The sequence below is a fragment of the Schistocerca americana genome, chromosome X (genome assembly GCF_021461395.2).
Source record: "Schistocerca americana isolate TAMUIC-IGC-003095 chromosome X, iqSchAmer2.1, whole genome shotgun sequence".
NCBI classification, from domain to species: Eukaryota; Metazoa; Arthropoda; class Insecta; order Orthoptera; family Acrididae; genus Schistocerca; species Schistocerca americana.
The window spans coordinates 887468091-887484894 of NC_060130.1; the positions used below are offsets into that span (position 1 = coordinate 887468091).

At 40.2% G+C, this 16804-nt stretch overlaps 1 protein-coding gene across 4 annotated transcripts in view; it reads left to right on the forward strand.

Annotated features, from left to right (window-relative positions):
* LOC124555147 (uridine-cytidine kinase) overlaps positions 1 to 16804 on the forward strand; it is a 133917-nt gene that overhangs the window by 12675 nt on the left and 104438 nt on the right. For all 4 annotated transcript variants that reach the window (XM_047128964.1, XM_047128961.1, XM_047128962.1 and 1 more), the window contains exons 2-3: positions 12763 to 12922; positions 13022 to 13118. In XM_047128964.1, the coding sequence (XP_046984920.1) occupies positions 12784 to 12922; positions 13022 to 13118 (236 nt within the window). In that variant the 5' untranslated portion in view covers positions 12763 to 12783. The remainder of the gene's footprint in view (positions 1 to 12762; positions 12923 to 13021; positions 13119 to 16804) is intronic.

A 16804-nucleotide genomic window follows, 5' to 3' on the forward strand; every position in this document is an offset into this window, starting at 1 on the left:
TGGCACACTGGACTTGCATTCGGGAGGATGACTGTTCAAACCTGTGTCCAGCCAACCTGATTTAGGTTTTCTTTGATTTCCCTAAATTGCTTCAGGCAAATTCTGGAATGGTTTCTTAGAAAGTGCATGGCCAGCTTCCTTCCTCATGCTTCCATAATCCAATGGGATCGATGACCCTGCTGTTTGGTCACATCCCCCAAATAAACTGACCAACCATCAGTCAAAAATTCCTCAAGAGAGCATCACATATACATTGATGAACCAAAACATTACTGCTGGTCCGCTTCTGGAATACATTACAGCAACTGTTGTGTGTGACCTTGATTTGACTTTTCCTTGGTAGGTTTCTGGAGGTGTGGGGAACCAAATGATTACACCCAGGTCACACAGTTCCTAGAAATTAGAGGCCTATGATAATGTGGACACAGAACTGGTGCGACCCACATTTGTTACATTGGGTCCAGATCAGGCAAATTTGGTAGTCGAGACATCGTGAGTTCATTATTGTGCTTCTCAAACCACTATAGCAAGATTTTCGCCTTTGATATCGACAGTTATGCCACTGGAAGATGCCATTGTTGTCTGGGAAGACATCAAACATAAATGGGTGCAGGTGGCTTGCTATAATGTTCACACAATCCACTACGATAATGATTGGATGTTGTTGTTTGGTCAACAAGAGAACATGTTGGGGTCACCTGCTGAGAAGCCCGATATTCAATAGTGTGCGCTGAATGCTGTTCTCCAAAGCATTTGTGCCCACACAAGTATCATACTCTGTCATCAGATCTGCCACATATTGCCACCTATGCTGCTTTACATAATGGAGAAGCCACCTACATCCATGTTTTTTGATGAGGTATGGACATCCAGTGCCGTGTTGCTTGATAGAAATTTTACCAACAAACCACTTTCCGTGTAGTCTCTCAACACTAGCACACGAATAGCTGACGAGCTGCACCATTTCAAATATGCTCATTTGCAGGCACTCGGCCATAATAATCAGCCCCTTGTCAAACTTACTTTGACAGTGTTTTTCCTCATCTGCAGCCCATATTGTTGCTACAATGATTTCCCAGTCATATCTGCCCCACTTATATAGGTTTCTTGGTATTTTGGACAAAGGTATCATATGAAAACACACAATGCTCTGTTGTTCACTATTTCATTGCTTTTGATATGACACAGTCCCAAAGTAAGTGATGTATTCACTGTCTACATTCCACCGCTGACAGTGGTGTACTGAGTCGTCTAAAATGTCCATTTCCTGTAGGTCACCCTGTGTATCTCTGACTGCCTCCAAAGTAAACTGAAGACACTGAGTAACACTCTAATTGTCAGCATGTGACTGTGTATAAACCAGCTGACATACTTCAGCACCACAGTTAGATAACCAGTTGACCATCTCCAGTGTCTTTGATTTGTAGCTTTGATCCAGTATGGAGCAGATTAGGTGTACAGTCATGACTCTGGATATCCTTGGTTAGTGTCACTGTTATGGCTGTGTGGTGACATGGAGTGAAGCATGCTACAATACTTTGGTGTAACCAACCGTCCTAGTTCTACTAGGTGGTCATCTTAAGACCCGCCATAAATCTCTTGGAGGCTCATTCTGATTGTCCCTTGATGGTCAGATTGTATAAAAGTGGGATACTCCAAACTAAGACAAACAAAAAAGGTAAATCTGCCAACAGCATAAATGTTGGTTTGAACAACGCAGTGCTTTACTAGGCATGATCAATTTGGGGGGGTACACTATTACTTTCCTCGGACCGATGAACTGACTTACTTAGCTAGTTTAATGTGGAATCCAAACCACTTGGAAATTTTCACATGGTCAGAGGAGAAAGAAGTGATGAGTGACAGATTGACCTTGAAATCCTTAGATCCATAATCTGGTACTTTACCACTGATTCACCGAGGAATGTGACAGATATAAAGAGTATTATCTGAAAAACACAATGCTCCCATATGTCACACACAGTACGTGATCAAAAGTATCCATACACCTAGCTGAAAATGACTGATAAGTTCGTTGCACCCTCCATCAGTAATGCTGAAATTGTGTTGGCCCACCCTTAGCCTTGATGACAGCTTCCACTCTTGCAGGCATACATTCAATCAGGTGCTGGAAGGTTTCTTTGGGAATGGCAGTCCATTCTTCACGGAGTGCTGCACTGAGGAGAGGTATCGATGACGGTCGGTGAGGCCTGGCACGAAGTTGGCGTTCCAAAACGTCTCAAAGGTGTTCTATAGGATTCAGGTCGGGAGTCTGTGCAGGTCAGTCCATTACAGGAATGTTATTGTTGTGTAACCACTCCGCCACAGGCCGTGCATTAAGAACAGGTGCGCGATCATGTTGAAAGATGCAATCGCCATCCCCAAATTGCTCTTCAACAGTGGGAAGGAAGAAGGTGCTTAAAACATCAGTGTAGGCCTGTGCTGTGATACTGCCACACAAAACAACAAGGGGTGCCAGTCCTCTACATGAAAAACACGACCACACCATAACACCACTGCCTCTGAATTTTACTGTTGGAGCTACACACGCTGGCAGATGACATTCACCGAGCATTCGGCATACCCACACCCTGCCATCGGATCGCCATGTTGTGTACCGTGATTCATCACTCCGCACAATGCTCTTCCTCTGTTCAATTGTCCAATGTTTACACTCCTTATACCAGTCGAGGTGTCATTTGGCACTTACCGGCAAGATGTGTGGCTTACGAGCAGCCGCTCGACCATGAGATCCAAGTGTTCTCACCTCCCGTCTAACTGTCATAGTACTTGCAGTGGATCCTGATGCTGTTTGGAATTCCTGTGTGATGGTCTGGATAGATATCTGCCTATTACACATTATGACTCTCTTCAACTGTCGGCGGTCTCTGTCAATCAAGAGACGAGATCGGGCTGTACGCTTTTATGCTGTAGGTGTCCCTTTACATTTCCAGTTCACTATCACATTGGGAACAGTGGACCTCAGGATGTTTAGGAGTGTGGAAATCTTGCGTACAGACGTTTGACACAAGTGACACCCAATCACCTGACCACGTTTGAATTCCATGTGTTCTCCAGAGTGCTCCATTCTGCTCTATCATGATGTCTAATGACTACTGAGGTCGCTGATATTGAGTACCTAGCAGTAGGTGGCAGCACATTGCACCTAATATGAAAAGCATATGTTTTTGGAGGTGTCTGGATACTTTTGATCACATAGTGTATGACTTGCAAACTTGTGCTAGGGTTTTCAACTGTCCCTCTTCATTTTTCTGTAATCACTCTTGCCACAAGTTCGTGTAAGAAAGGTAGTTTTGCATGTTGGTTTTATACAATGTTATGTTGAAATTGACAACATTATTTATTCTGCTGTGTGGAACTGTATTATTATGATCTTTTTCTGGTTAGGTGATGGTCAGTTTGAAGGAAACCAATAAAGAATTGTAGTGGAAATTTCATTTGTAATTTATTCTGTTGGTGCATCTCTGTTGATGTCGGTAATGCATGAGTCATCATCAAAGAAATTTTTTTCTCCTTATGACTGTATTATCAGAAGAACTAGTGGCCCCAGTATTGAACCCTGTACAGAACAATAATGATTATTTTACACTTGGAAAATAGTTCTTTGTGTAAGCTGTTGATGTTGTGATTTCAGAGCATTATTCTGGTTCCAGTCTACAAAGTTGGAAGCCAGAGTCTAAATATCACATTATCTATCATACACACTTCTTTCATTTTTTGTGGACTGGTGTGCTAACATGTCACTTGGTATGAGAATATTTATTCTCTATACTTCATTACACACCCTGTAACTGCGCACAGTTCTCCATACTATTACTTTTGTATTCAGCCCTGTGATTGGTTTGCAGCAGTATGCAGTTCCACACTTACTGTAACAACACCTAACAATAATATTTCTTGATAGATGTAAGTAATAGTTCCTGATTGAAAATGATGTAAATCCAAGCACTACTACTTCATTATGCATGCTGCAAAGGCCACTAAAGTCATGTGGTGGTGGAAACCACCAGTTCATCAGCTGATACACTATTCAACACAAGGCTAAGTCGGTCCAGGTAAACGGCTGCAGTGGTTGTTGTAAACTTGTAGAGATAAGTTGGATAATAACAACCGAGAGTGTCCTGGGCTGCCTCATACTTGTCACAACAGAAGGTAATGTAACTGTCATGTGATATTGTTGACTTTGCCACAGCTGGTGCACTTGCCAAATGTGGGTAATTTGACACATATCAGTATATGAGTATATTCCATTTCCACATTTGGTGAGGTTACTATAGCTCTCTGCGCTTCAACTATTATCTAGGGCTACTACTTGCTCGGACTGTGTGAGGGAGGACAACAAGGTAGAAGCAGCCAGGAGCTGGGTGATATCATGAAGGAAGGCTCCTGAGGGGCTCCGAGATTGCCAGTGATGATGGTGGTGGCATTGGATCCGGAGCGTCTTGCTTAGGTTCAGAGATTTCGAGGAGTGGAGCATCCTGTGGGACGTGGCAGGTCCTGTGGTCAACTATCAGTTAAACTGTATCAGTGTTCATGGGTGTGTCCCTCAGCTCTTGGGAAGAGATGACACTCTGACCTCAGAGTAATGAAACCTACAATGTAGTTGTGATGGTGGTGACGGTGTACTCCAGATGAGGAAGGATACTAACTAGAGTGCCAAAATCGGAGTTGGTTGCACTACCGTTGTAGCATCCCAGGTGTTGGTGGCTACACCACCATCTAGTTCCCCTGCTGTTTAGCCATGGACCCAAGATCAACTCCACATTCCACTGACGTGTGTGCCTCCACTGGGACACCTACTTGAAACACTGTTGCTGTGTCTGCTTCATGTTCCGATGGTGGACACATGAGATCCAGGTGCATCTTGTGATAGCGTGAGAGCTTTGCTGGGATTCAGTGGTTGATTAATGTGGAATAGAAAGAACATAGGAAGGTGTTTAGTGCTTAACCTAATTTTAACAGACTCTAATGTTTTTGACATGTGAACTTTCAGTGTTTCCATCAAGCCCATTTGAGGTAGGATGAAAAGGGAATGTGGCAAGATGTGGGGTGTAAAACCTTTCGAAATCAGTTGCTATAAATTGGTGACCGTTGTCTGTCACCATTATGTGGGATGCATCCTCAGTTGCGAAGATCTGCCCCAGACTCCCACCATGGTCGATGTTGTTATCTGCTGGAGGCAAATGACATATAGGAGGTGGGAGAGGAACTCCACGACAGTTAACCACATGGACCCCATGAAAGAATCCATGAAATCAGTGTGAACTAGATATCACTGCTGTGTCAGCACTGGCCATGGAGAGAATGAATGGGTGGTGTCAACTGATATGCCTGACAAACCCTGTCTAACCACTTGTGCAGCAACATCATCCATACAAGGTTAGTAGATGTGGCAGGCCAGTTGCTTCACCCTGGAAATCCCCCAGTGGAATTGATGCAGGAGTTGGAGCACCCGATGTTGCAGGGAGGATGGCACCACCACCTGGTAATGTTCACTATCTTCTGTATGGAGTATCACACTTCGCTGAACCTGAAGTTTGTGCTGCTGATAAAAGATGAAGGCCAAGCAGCTCTTCACAGGGAGTTTGGTAGTCCAACCTGACCAGACTGAATGTAAGACCCTGTGAAGAAGCAGATCGTGTCTAGAAGTTGTAGAAATGTCCTAGGGATTTATAGAGGACTCATTGAGCAATAGCTCAAGTTGGCTGTCCAACTGAAAACGAACTGTCTCCTCGTGGTAAAATTCAGGATCCAAAGTGCCAGAGGGTGAGAAAGTGCATCTGCATTAGAATGATGAGTAGAAGTGCAATAGTGACTGGGGTACTAAAAGTTTGTAAAAGAGAGACCCATTGATGAAGATGAAGTTCCATGTGCTCTGGTAGTTTAGCATTAGGATGGTTTGTGGTGAAGGTGAGATTTGTGACCATACAAAAAAAAGTGAAATTTATGGGCACCTAAGATCTACTTCTAGATAAGTACTCTGCAAGCCACCATATGGTGCAGTGTGAAGGATACCCTGTACCATTATGTGTCATTTCTGTTCCTATTCAACTTGCAAATAGGGCAAGGGAAAATGACTGTCTATATGCCTTTGTATGAATCCTAATTTCTCATATCTTAGCTTTGTAGCCCTTACGTAAAATGTATGTTGGCAACAGTAGAATCAGTCTGCAGTCAGCTTCAAATGTCGGTTCTCTAAATTTTCTCAATAGTGTTCTTCGTAAAGATCATCACCTTCCCTCCAAGGATTCCCATTTGAGTTCCCAAAGCATCTCCGTAATACCGGCATGTTGTTCTTACCTATCGGGAACAAATCTAGCTGTCCGCCTGTGAATTGCTTCATTGTCTTCCTTTAATCCAACGTGGTGCACATAGCACTCACTTGAGCAGTAGTCAAAAATAGGTTGCACTAGTGCTTTATATATGGTCTCCTTTACATGTGAACCACACTTTCCCAAATTTCTTGCAGTAAACCGAAGTCAACCATTCACCTTCCCTACTGCAGTCCTTAGATGCTCATTCCATTTCATATCGCTTTGCAACATCATGCCCAGATATTTAAACAACGTGACTGTGTCAACTGCCATTCATCACACCAACTAGAAATTTTGTCTGGGTCATCTTGTATCCTCCTACTCACTGAACATAGACACTTTACCATACACCATAGTATCAACAGCAGACAACCACAGATTGTTGCTGCTACACTCCTGATGATACCCTTGGCTCTGATGAACACTCGTCATCAAGGACAACATACTGGGTTCTGTTACTTCACAAATCTTCAAGCCAGTCAAGTGTCTGGGAACCGGTTCCTGGATATGCTCATACCTTTGTTAACAGGTTGCAGTGGGGAACTATATCAAATGCTTTTCAAAATCTGGAAATAGGTAATCTGCCTGTTGCCCTTTATCCATAGTTCACAGTACATCATGTGAGGAAAGGGCTAGCAGAGTTTCACATTCATGATGTGTTCTAGAACTGTACTGATTCGTGGAACGTAGCTTTTTGATCTCAAGAAAATTTAGTATATTGGAACTTGGAATATGTTAAATAATTGTGTAGCAAACTGATGTTAAGTATACTGGTCTGTAATTTTGCAGTTCTATTCTTTTACTCTTATTATATGTAGGAGTCACCTGCGCTTTTTCCAGTCACTTGGGACTTTGCTCTGGGTGAGATATTCCTGATAAATGCAAGCTAAGTAAGGGGCCAATGCTGTAGAGCACTCTCTGCAAAACCAAATTGGAATTCCGTCTGGACCTGATGACTTATTTGTTTTCAGCTCTTTCAGTTGTTTGTCTATGCAAGAGATACCTCATACTCTGTTGTCCATATGAGGCTCTGCGTTATGGTCAGACAACAGTATGTTTGTGTGATTATCCTGAGTGAATGATGTGTTAAACATAAAATTTAAAACATTGGCTTTCCTTTTGCTATCTTGTACTGGCACACCAGACTGGTCAATGAATGACTGGATGGTAGCCTTAGACCTGCTTAGCGATTTTTTACATAGGACCAGATTTTTCTCGGGTTCTCAGCTAGATCTTTTTCTGAGGTATGACTGTGATAGTTGTTGTATACTTTGTTCATAGATCTTTTTACAGAGTCACAAATCTCTACAAACCTATGCCTGCTGTCAGACAAACACTTCCTTTTCAACCGAGCGAGGTGGCGCAGTGGTAGCACACTGGACTCGCATTCGGGAGGACGACGGTTCAATCCCTCGTCCGGCCATCCTGATTTAGGTTTTCCGTGATTTCCCTAAATCGGTCCAGGCAAATGCTGGGATGGTTCCTTTGAAAGGGCACGGCCGACTTCCTTCCCCATCCTTCTCTTATCCGATGAGACCGATGACCTCGCTGTTTGGTCTCTTCCCCCAAAACAACCCAACCCAACTTCCTTTTCAATCTGTGAACAGTGTTCTTGAATTGGAGGATGTGTCTTCGACATAAATGCAATATGGCCTCTTCATCCCATCCTCTGACTTATCCCTAATGCTGTTTAGGGTCGTATCTGTTGCCAAAAACAGTGACAAGTGGGGCTGTAAGACAGGAAGCAGTGTGCTGATTAGAGGGCTGTTTTTATCTTCTGAAAAGCCAAATGTTACTCTTCTGGCTAATGAAGAGACTTCCTTTTTATAGGGATGATTTAGTGAGTAGGCTATGGAGAATGTCTGGGGAATAAATCACACATAGTAATTCACTTTTCCTAGAAATACTTGAAGGTGATTTATAGGTGTAGCCATAGGCATAGTATTAAAAGGCCCTACATATTCTTTGGTCATCTGAAGGCCCTGTTTGCTTAGAATCTAGCGTAAATAAGTAACTGCTGCTTGAAAGAGGGTGCATTTATAAGAGTTACTCTTAAGGCCTGTGTGTGCAAGGTCCGTAAAAACTGGATGTAGATTGCACAAATGTTTCCTATCATGTGACCAGTAACCAGTGTTTTGTTAAGATAATTCACACAAGGAACTTCTGTAATATGGCCGGGATGCTGGCTTCACCAAAAAGCAGCCTGTTATAGTAATCCAGTCCAAATGGTGTTTCAAACCTAAAATATTCGTCAAGTTTTCATCAAGAGGCAACTGAAAATATGGATCCACTAGACCAACTTTAGAAAAGAGTTTTCCTTCTGAAACTTCAAAAAAAGTTCATCTGGTTGAGGCAAGGGATAAGAATCAATGTCTGCCTGAGTATTAGTAGTTTTCTGAAAGTCTCCACACAAGTGAAGACCATCACTAATGGTGGAGCCCCGGAAACAGGGGACAATACTTGTTCTAATCCATGTAGTTCAGTCTTGACCTTATCCTTAATTGCTGACAGAAACAGGCAAACTATGCAAAATCTCAAATTTGATACTGGCTCAAGATCGTGTGGGCTTGAAAGTCAGTCACCTTCCCCCAACCTGACTCAAACAGCAGTGCAAATAGCATAAAAGTGTAATGGTGGCTTTACATGGTACTGACAAGCCTATGGAGTGCACTTCATGATGTAATGAAAAAGCCAAGGCAGAATAGTGTCGAGGTCAATAGTGTTCTTGGTTGATGGATCTGTCAAACCAAAAATAATGTTTGAGACATCTGATCATAAGTGACTGTCAGTTGCATATGACCTACGAGTGGCACCTCATGGTGGCTCGCAACTTCGACTGCACGAGGGAGTTAGCACCCACACTAAAGTACATAGACAGATTAATGACTGAGACGGAGATGCTAGTATTAAAAAAAAGTTAGTGGAATGTCATACATAGTTGCATGTAGCAAACTTTTATGTGGTGCCAGTACATGATCAGTGCCTGCGATATTATTCATTTTGAGTTGGCTGTGACTGATGCCTGATACCTGTCATGCTATGGCATACTTCTGCAGTGTGATCTGTCAGTAAACACTTATCAAACTCATCCTCATAATGTGGACATTCTTATCTGGAATGCAAGGAAAAACAGTCTGGGCAACTTGAAAACAGTATATTGCTACAGTATCTCAAAAGCATGTGCAATTTGTTGCACTTGGCCAGGGAAGGGTTAGAATGTCGTTAAGCTAGTGTGCTAGTATGGGGATAACCTTATCTGGGGTAAGTGAATCACTGTGACATGTATTAAACTTTCTCCATGTGATTTACCGTATACAAGTGTGAATTTACGTTTTCTACTCATTCCCTGTAAATCTGCAGTCTCAGATTTATGAGTTACAGCGTCTGACTTGCGGTGGTGAAAAAATTCTAGTCTCTTTGCTACTACAGGCATTTTGTTGCAAAAGTGGTCTGATAGTAAAGAGAGTATGTCAGACAATGAATCGCAGATAGATTGGACAGTGAGGCCAGCTTTTGAACCATAAGAAAAGCAATAAACAAACAGAATGGAAACTAATTTTAGGATCTAACAAGAACAATGTGGTTTCACAACTGGTACATCGTGTATGGACATTAGTTTCAAATTTCGAAATGTTTTGGAAAAATGTAGGAAAATCAAAAAGAAATGGATTAGATTTCATAGATTTAGAAAAGGCGTATGATACCGTTCTGAGGGAATTGCTTTGGAAAGCATTACATATGGCAGATGTGTAGGATCCCATAATTAAAATAATACAAGATAAAAGCTGGTAATATACTTTAACAGAAATTTAGCACAGGAAAAAAAAAAAAAAAAACAATGGCTGTCCCACGATGCCAGTGCTATTCAGTGGTCTTATAAATGGGGTTAGAGATTGCAGATTGATCATACTGCACCATTTACTGTTTGCTGATGACCAAGCCATCATAAACACAACTGGGGAGTATGCAAATGTGTGCAATCAGCTAGCAATGGAATATAAAAACTGTCATTTGCAGATAAGTTATAAAAAAAAAGAGTGTCTTACTAATGATCTGGATGAACTGTACTTGGAGGGGAAATTAAAAAGGTCAAAAATTTTTGCTACCAAGTGTCCATTTTAGAGAAAGGGAGAAATTCAAATTTAGAAATTAATAAAAGAATTAATAGTGGAAGCAAGGTCATTGTGTTGCTCAGTTCAATCTTATGGACCTGGAAAGTGCTGAATAGAACAAAAAAGCTCATACTCAAGTTGATATTGGAGAGTATAGTACTTTTTGGGACATAGACCTAGACAACTAATCAAAAACATGTAGGAGAGGGGACTGAAGTGTTAAAGATGATGGAAATGTAAGAAGCAATATGTGACATGATGGATTGAAAAAAAGACATACAAGATGAATGTAGGAAACAAGAATAGCAAAACTGATACAGGGGTGGGAATTTCAGGCAAGAACATGACTACCGATGAGAACCCGGCTTCAAAATGTATAGATAACAATGAGATTTCGTGCAGAAGAAGATACACTAGATGGAAGTACATGGAGGAACATCTTGAAGAGGTGGTGTTGAGTACTTGTGTCAATAACTTCCAAGCATATTGTTATGTTGTAGAGATATCTCAGTATTGAGGAAAGGCTCAATTGAAAAATCCTGTGGGATTGTAGACAACGAAAAGCCCGCTGACCATCAGGACATTTGATATCACCTGTGTGAAGGTACAGTGTGATTCGTTTTAGATATACTTCCCAGTATTCTTGAGCCGAGACAAGTGGCTGAAATACTGTGATGGCTGGCCATACCTGTTGCTACTACAGCATTAAATTCAGTTCTTGATAAATGCTTTATAGTGGTTTAGCTGTCGCTGTGAAAGCTCAAGAAATTTTGCATCCGTAGTTGCACTTGGTAAATCAAAAATGGGACCACCTCATTGCCAATATTGTAATGCTCGCAAATAAACTTTCTATAACAACAGATCAAAATCGTCCATTATTCCACAAAACCAAAAAAACAACTGTACTTGATATAAATAATTCTAGCAATAGTTCCTGATTGAAATTAATATAAGCCCAAGCACTGCTAATTCATTATGCACGAATACATGTTGGTGGTAACTATGTGCTCATCAGCCAACACACTGTCTGACACAAGTCTAAGTTGTCCAGGTAAACAGCAGCACCTGTTGTAATTCGCGTATAAAGTCAGATAACAGCAACTGAGAGCGAGTCCACCAATGGGCAGCCTTACATTTGCCTGTTATGGATATTCATGTGACCGGCTTGGGATCATCAGCTTTCCCACCCCTGCTGTCCTCTCTGGACATGGGAAATGTTACACACATCAGTATGTGCATGTCTTCCATTTACACATCCAGTGGGATTACTAAACTCTTCATATCTGCACACCCCATGTCATCACAACCTGCTGCATATATGATATCGTTGATTGTCCCTGATGATTCCTTCCACTTTAATAGCTCCTTGAAAGATTGTTTCAGTGATGATATGTCATATGTCTTAAAATGCGCCCTTCAACTTTACTTCTGATTTTTTTGGATGTGCTTCCTGAGTGATCTAATCTCAGGAGAGATTGTGTTTTTAAACTCACATTATTCAGTACCTTGAACATTATAAAATGTTATTTACCATTCCGCAAAAGCAAAATAGGTTGGCTTATTCATTTGTCTTTTCTTCTCGATAAGTAGTCTCAGTGCCAGCATCACCTTTCTTGCTCATAATCTTCTTCAGAATCCAGTCTGGTAATTACCCAACATATCCTCCACATTATTTTCAACAGTCCTCTGTATTAAAATTGTCACCACATTGTCATAACAATGTCCATACTGCCAAGGATGCCTCTGCTAATGCCATTCTTTAAATCTGCATGCACATTTAATTTAATTTGCAATTTGTGTCACCTGCAGATATTTTCTTATTGTGAGCTAGATACTCAGTATCATTAATTCTTCTCATATGTTGCTTTTTTCCTGTGGTTTTAGCCACTAATATACCTGAGTATAGTTAGCTTGGTGGCTCATTAGTAAGTGCCAGGCAATGGACCCAAATGTCTGAGGTTTGACCATAGTCAGTTCTAGGATTTTTTATCTGACACTTACCTTTTTTTCCACCTCTAGCAATGTTTGTTTCTGTGAAAAATGCTCTTTTGCAACATAGTTCAGAGAGTGCATGTTAAACTGTGTAACTGACTGGGTAAGGTAGATCAAAGATCACAAGAAGGCAAGTGCATGCCATGTCCACAATGACCATGACTAGTAATGCAGTTTAGTGTTCCAATCAGGCTAAGTGCGACTTTACTTTATAGTTCATAATTTTTGTTTAATTTTTGTCAGATTATTATTATTATTATTATTATTGAGGAAGAGTGTGTGTTAGTTTGTGTTGTTTTCTATACAATTTTGAAAATTTTTAGTCTACAGTGTGTAAAAGGATCATGGAGAAGTTGGGGCAGGTTGATATGGACCAGAAGCAACGACAGGTTGTCACTATCAGCCAAGATAGCTTTTACCGAATTTTAACAGCAGAGGAAAAGGCAAAGGCTCAGAAGGGCTTGTACAATTTTGATCATCCAGGTATTTCCATTTACAAATTATGATAAGATGAACTTTTTGTAAGAAATAACCTGATTCATTTTGTTGTTACTGCACTAATATGTGCTTTCTTTTTTTAAGATGCTTTCGACAATGACTTGATCTTGCAAACTCTGCGTGATATACTGTCTGGAAAGAAGTGTGAAATACCAGAATATGACTACAAAACTAATTCAAGGTTGGTTTAAATTAGTATTTTTATATTTAGAAGAGATTAGTAAAATATTTTTCATATCTGCAATAATCCTGAATTGGTCCAGAACTGGTTCACATTATGAAATCAAATTTTTACACAAAACTAATAAATGTTCAGGTGCACATGGGCCATATATCTTTTAATATATATGTGGTACATCAATATATTTATACTATGTAACAAGAAACGTTGTTAACAAAATCCTTGATGTTCTTGACAGATTCACTATAAATTTTTACACACTACTGCAAAAATGTTCAAACGGATACAGGCTACATATTTTTTTAGTATATAGGGAATAAAAATGTGTTACCAAAAATTTTGAAAAGTTCTTGTCTGATTTATTTAAATGTTAACAATGTTAACAGTATATTCTAATATTTTTCCCACGTGGAATGTTTCCCCATATATATATATTTTCTAGTAGATACAGTGTATGGACGTCCAAATTTTATTAGAGTATCATGTGAAAATTTGAAGTAAATAGGTAAAGAACATTTTGAGATTTTTGCAAACATCCTTTCCTCCTCCTATGTTATGTTAAACAATATATATTGAAAAATATGTAGCCTCTGTTCATCTGAATATTGAGTTAAGTAGCATGTAAAAATTTAAAGTTATCAGTCTGGCACTTTTCAACATTTTTTTGTAACAATGTTAAACAATGCCTTGTCTTTATATTGTAGTATAGATATATCTATATACGTTTAAAATGTACAGCCTGTGCTTGTCCAATAGTTTATTAGAGTACTGTGTGAAAATGTGAAGTAAACTGGTCAAGATTGTTTGAGATTTTTACTAACAATGTTTCCTCTTCATGTAACATACAGATATTTATATACTGTGTGTATAAATAAACTGTAGGCTGTGTCCGACCAAATCTTTATTATAATATGTAAAAATTAGATGTAAATTGGTCTTGGTAACAACATTAAAGTAGGAGTTGTCTTCATTTAGAAGTGTAGATTTTATATATATGTATATTGGGATACCAAATTTATTAAAAAACGCATACCCTATGTCTGTCCAAACATTTATTTGAGTATTGTGTAAAAATTTGAAGGAAATCAGTTGAGCACTTTTAGAGATTTTTGGTAATATCGTTAAATTATGCCTTGTCTTTATGTAGTAGTATAGATATGGACAGTGTCTGTTCTACAGAGTAGTGCCCCCTATCCATTAATCCACTTGCTTGCTGCTGAACTGTATGCACAACAGTATCTGAACCCTTGTGAGTATACAGTTAGGTTGTGAGCAAGTGGATTAATGGATAGGGCACCACTCTGTAGTGTCGCATGTTGGGTGTGCTCGAATAGCCAAGACGGTTAAGACGACCACTCGAATAAAGCAGGAAATCTGGGTTTGACTCCCGGTCCTGCACAAATTTTTATCTGTAGCCATTGGGTTTGCTCAGTGTCCTGGTCTAGCACAAATTTTCATCTGTCACCATAGTGTTTGTTCAGTGCCCCAGTCAACTAAATGTAGGATATTTCTTTCGTCATATATTGCATACAGCTGCTGATCGAATCAGTGATGTATGTTATTTCGAACATGCATGTCTGAAAGCACAGACACCATCCATGTACAGTAAAATTACTATTAGCTAATCTTGTTACATGAATTGTCAGTTAACATGCAAAAATTTCTTTACTGTTCATAATTTTTTTTTTTAACATTTCCTTATAATGCACATTCATTCCTTGGCATTTAATTTTTATTATGTTACATGTATAACAACGTTTTTTATGTATATTGTACCTAATATTTGCATTTGAAGTTGTGTACTGTAGTATAGGAAGAGCTGTAAAATATCAAGAAGTTAAACAAGTCATCTATCTTACTCCTTTTACATTTTCATGCTCTATGTTTTCCATGTCTTCTTTCAAATCTTTGTCTGCTGCAGGGATACACTAAACACATTGCGGACAAATGGGAAAAGCATGCTTTAGGAATTGTACATAGCTACAAATGGAAATGAGAATCTGTTTTGTTGGCTCAGTTATGTCATATTTTTTGTATATTTACATGTGTTTCCAACAACCATCAATAAAAGCATTGATACTTCAAGAATTTAATCTCTCAACATTATGCAGCAGATATTATCATAAATTTTTTTGTGTTAAAACACTGCAGGTCTTTGCTATGTGACATACTTGTCATTGAATCTTAACTCTCTTAATTTACTTCAGTGCATGAAAATTGTACTTACTTCATGTGATCGAGCTTCTTTTGTAGGTTGCCATTATGCTCTGCTGATTTTCATCAGTCAGATTATCCTTCTTACTGCCTGTCCGTCAGAATGAAGCCTATAAAGTTTCCCTCACTTCTTAGCTTGAAAAGTACAGCCAAAAGCACAGCACTATGGCGTTATTCAACATGAAACTTGCAAAAATACTCGATGATTACTATGTTAAGTAAGTAGTGTACAGGCCCAATATGGGGGAAAAATCACGTCTTGATTTCATTTAATCCTGAAGTGCAGGTGACGGCAAGCAGCAGGGAAAAGGATTCCCGTACGATCCTGATACAGAGCTTCAACAATGTCCATGGCTCCCCAACCTAGATGGTATTCCCTTACAACAACATTTGGGTATCCGTACCACAATGAAGTCTCCTCCATTGTCTGAGCCCCCATACACTTGTCTGGGGCTCCTCCCATGACTAGGACCACATCCTTCCTCCCTTCTCCCCCACCCCCTCCCCCACTTTCATACATCCACAGCTCCCCTCCCACGGGTACAACCCTTATCTATGTCTTCCTAATCTGCACTTCCTTGACTGCGACACATCCCCCACTAGTCTGTTTACCCTAACCAATTTCCGTGATTTGTCAGCACCCACAACCAATTTGTGGATACACCCCCATCACCTGTGCCTTCACACCTCACCCATACCCCCATCCCTCACCTGTGCCCCACACGAAAGACAATTCCGATTCCAGTTACGTAGTATACAATCATATGCTATTAAGGGGAGTAAGTGAGGGGCAGTTGTGCATTGGCGAGGGGGGCCTAGGCGAGGGGTGGCTTAGGGAGGAGGGGGATTTGGCAAAAAGGGGGGGGGGCTTAGGTGAGAGGGCGGTGGGCTATGGGAGATGGGGGCTTAGGTGACAGGAGTCTTAGATGAGGATCGAGTTGGGGTATAGGCGAGAGGGGTGGCACAGGCAAGGGAGGGTGTGAAAGGGGGGGGGCATAAGCTAAGGGAATAAGGGAACATAAGAAATGACAAGACTCTAAAAGTATTGTTAAATCGTGTACTTATGACATTTCTGTGCAGCTTGGAACTGACAAATGTGCAAAACTGTGTGCACTTAGAGAGAATCTTGTGGAGGCAGAACACATTTGCTTAGATAGAATCTAATAAAATTGTGTTGTTATAGCAAAAACAATGAAGAAAAAAAGCAATGCCATTATGAAAAAAAAACCCTGGATTGAAACTCTCAAGCCTGTAGGAAATAATGCTGGAATCAGAAGGGCAGCAGTCAAATTACCACAAAACTGTCTTTGGCGTTTATAGGGGTCAACATGACCTAAAAAATAAAATTGTTGGATATGTTTATGCATCACTTGTACTGTTCCTATGTTTTAAAAGATAATTAAAAAAAAAAAACTCCAAAAGGCAAAAGCAAGCAGAGAGTTGTAAACAAACTTTCCAGAAATGAAATAACA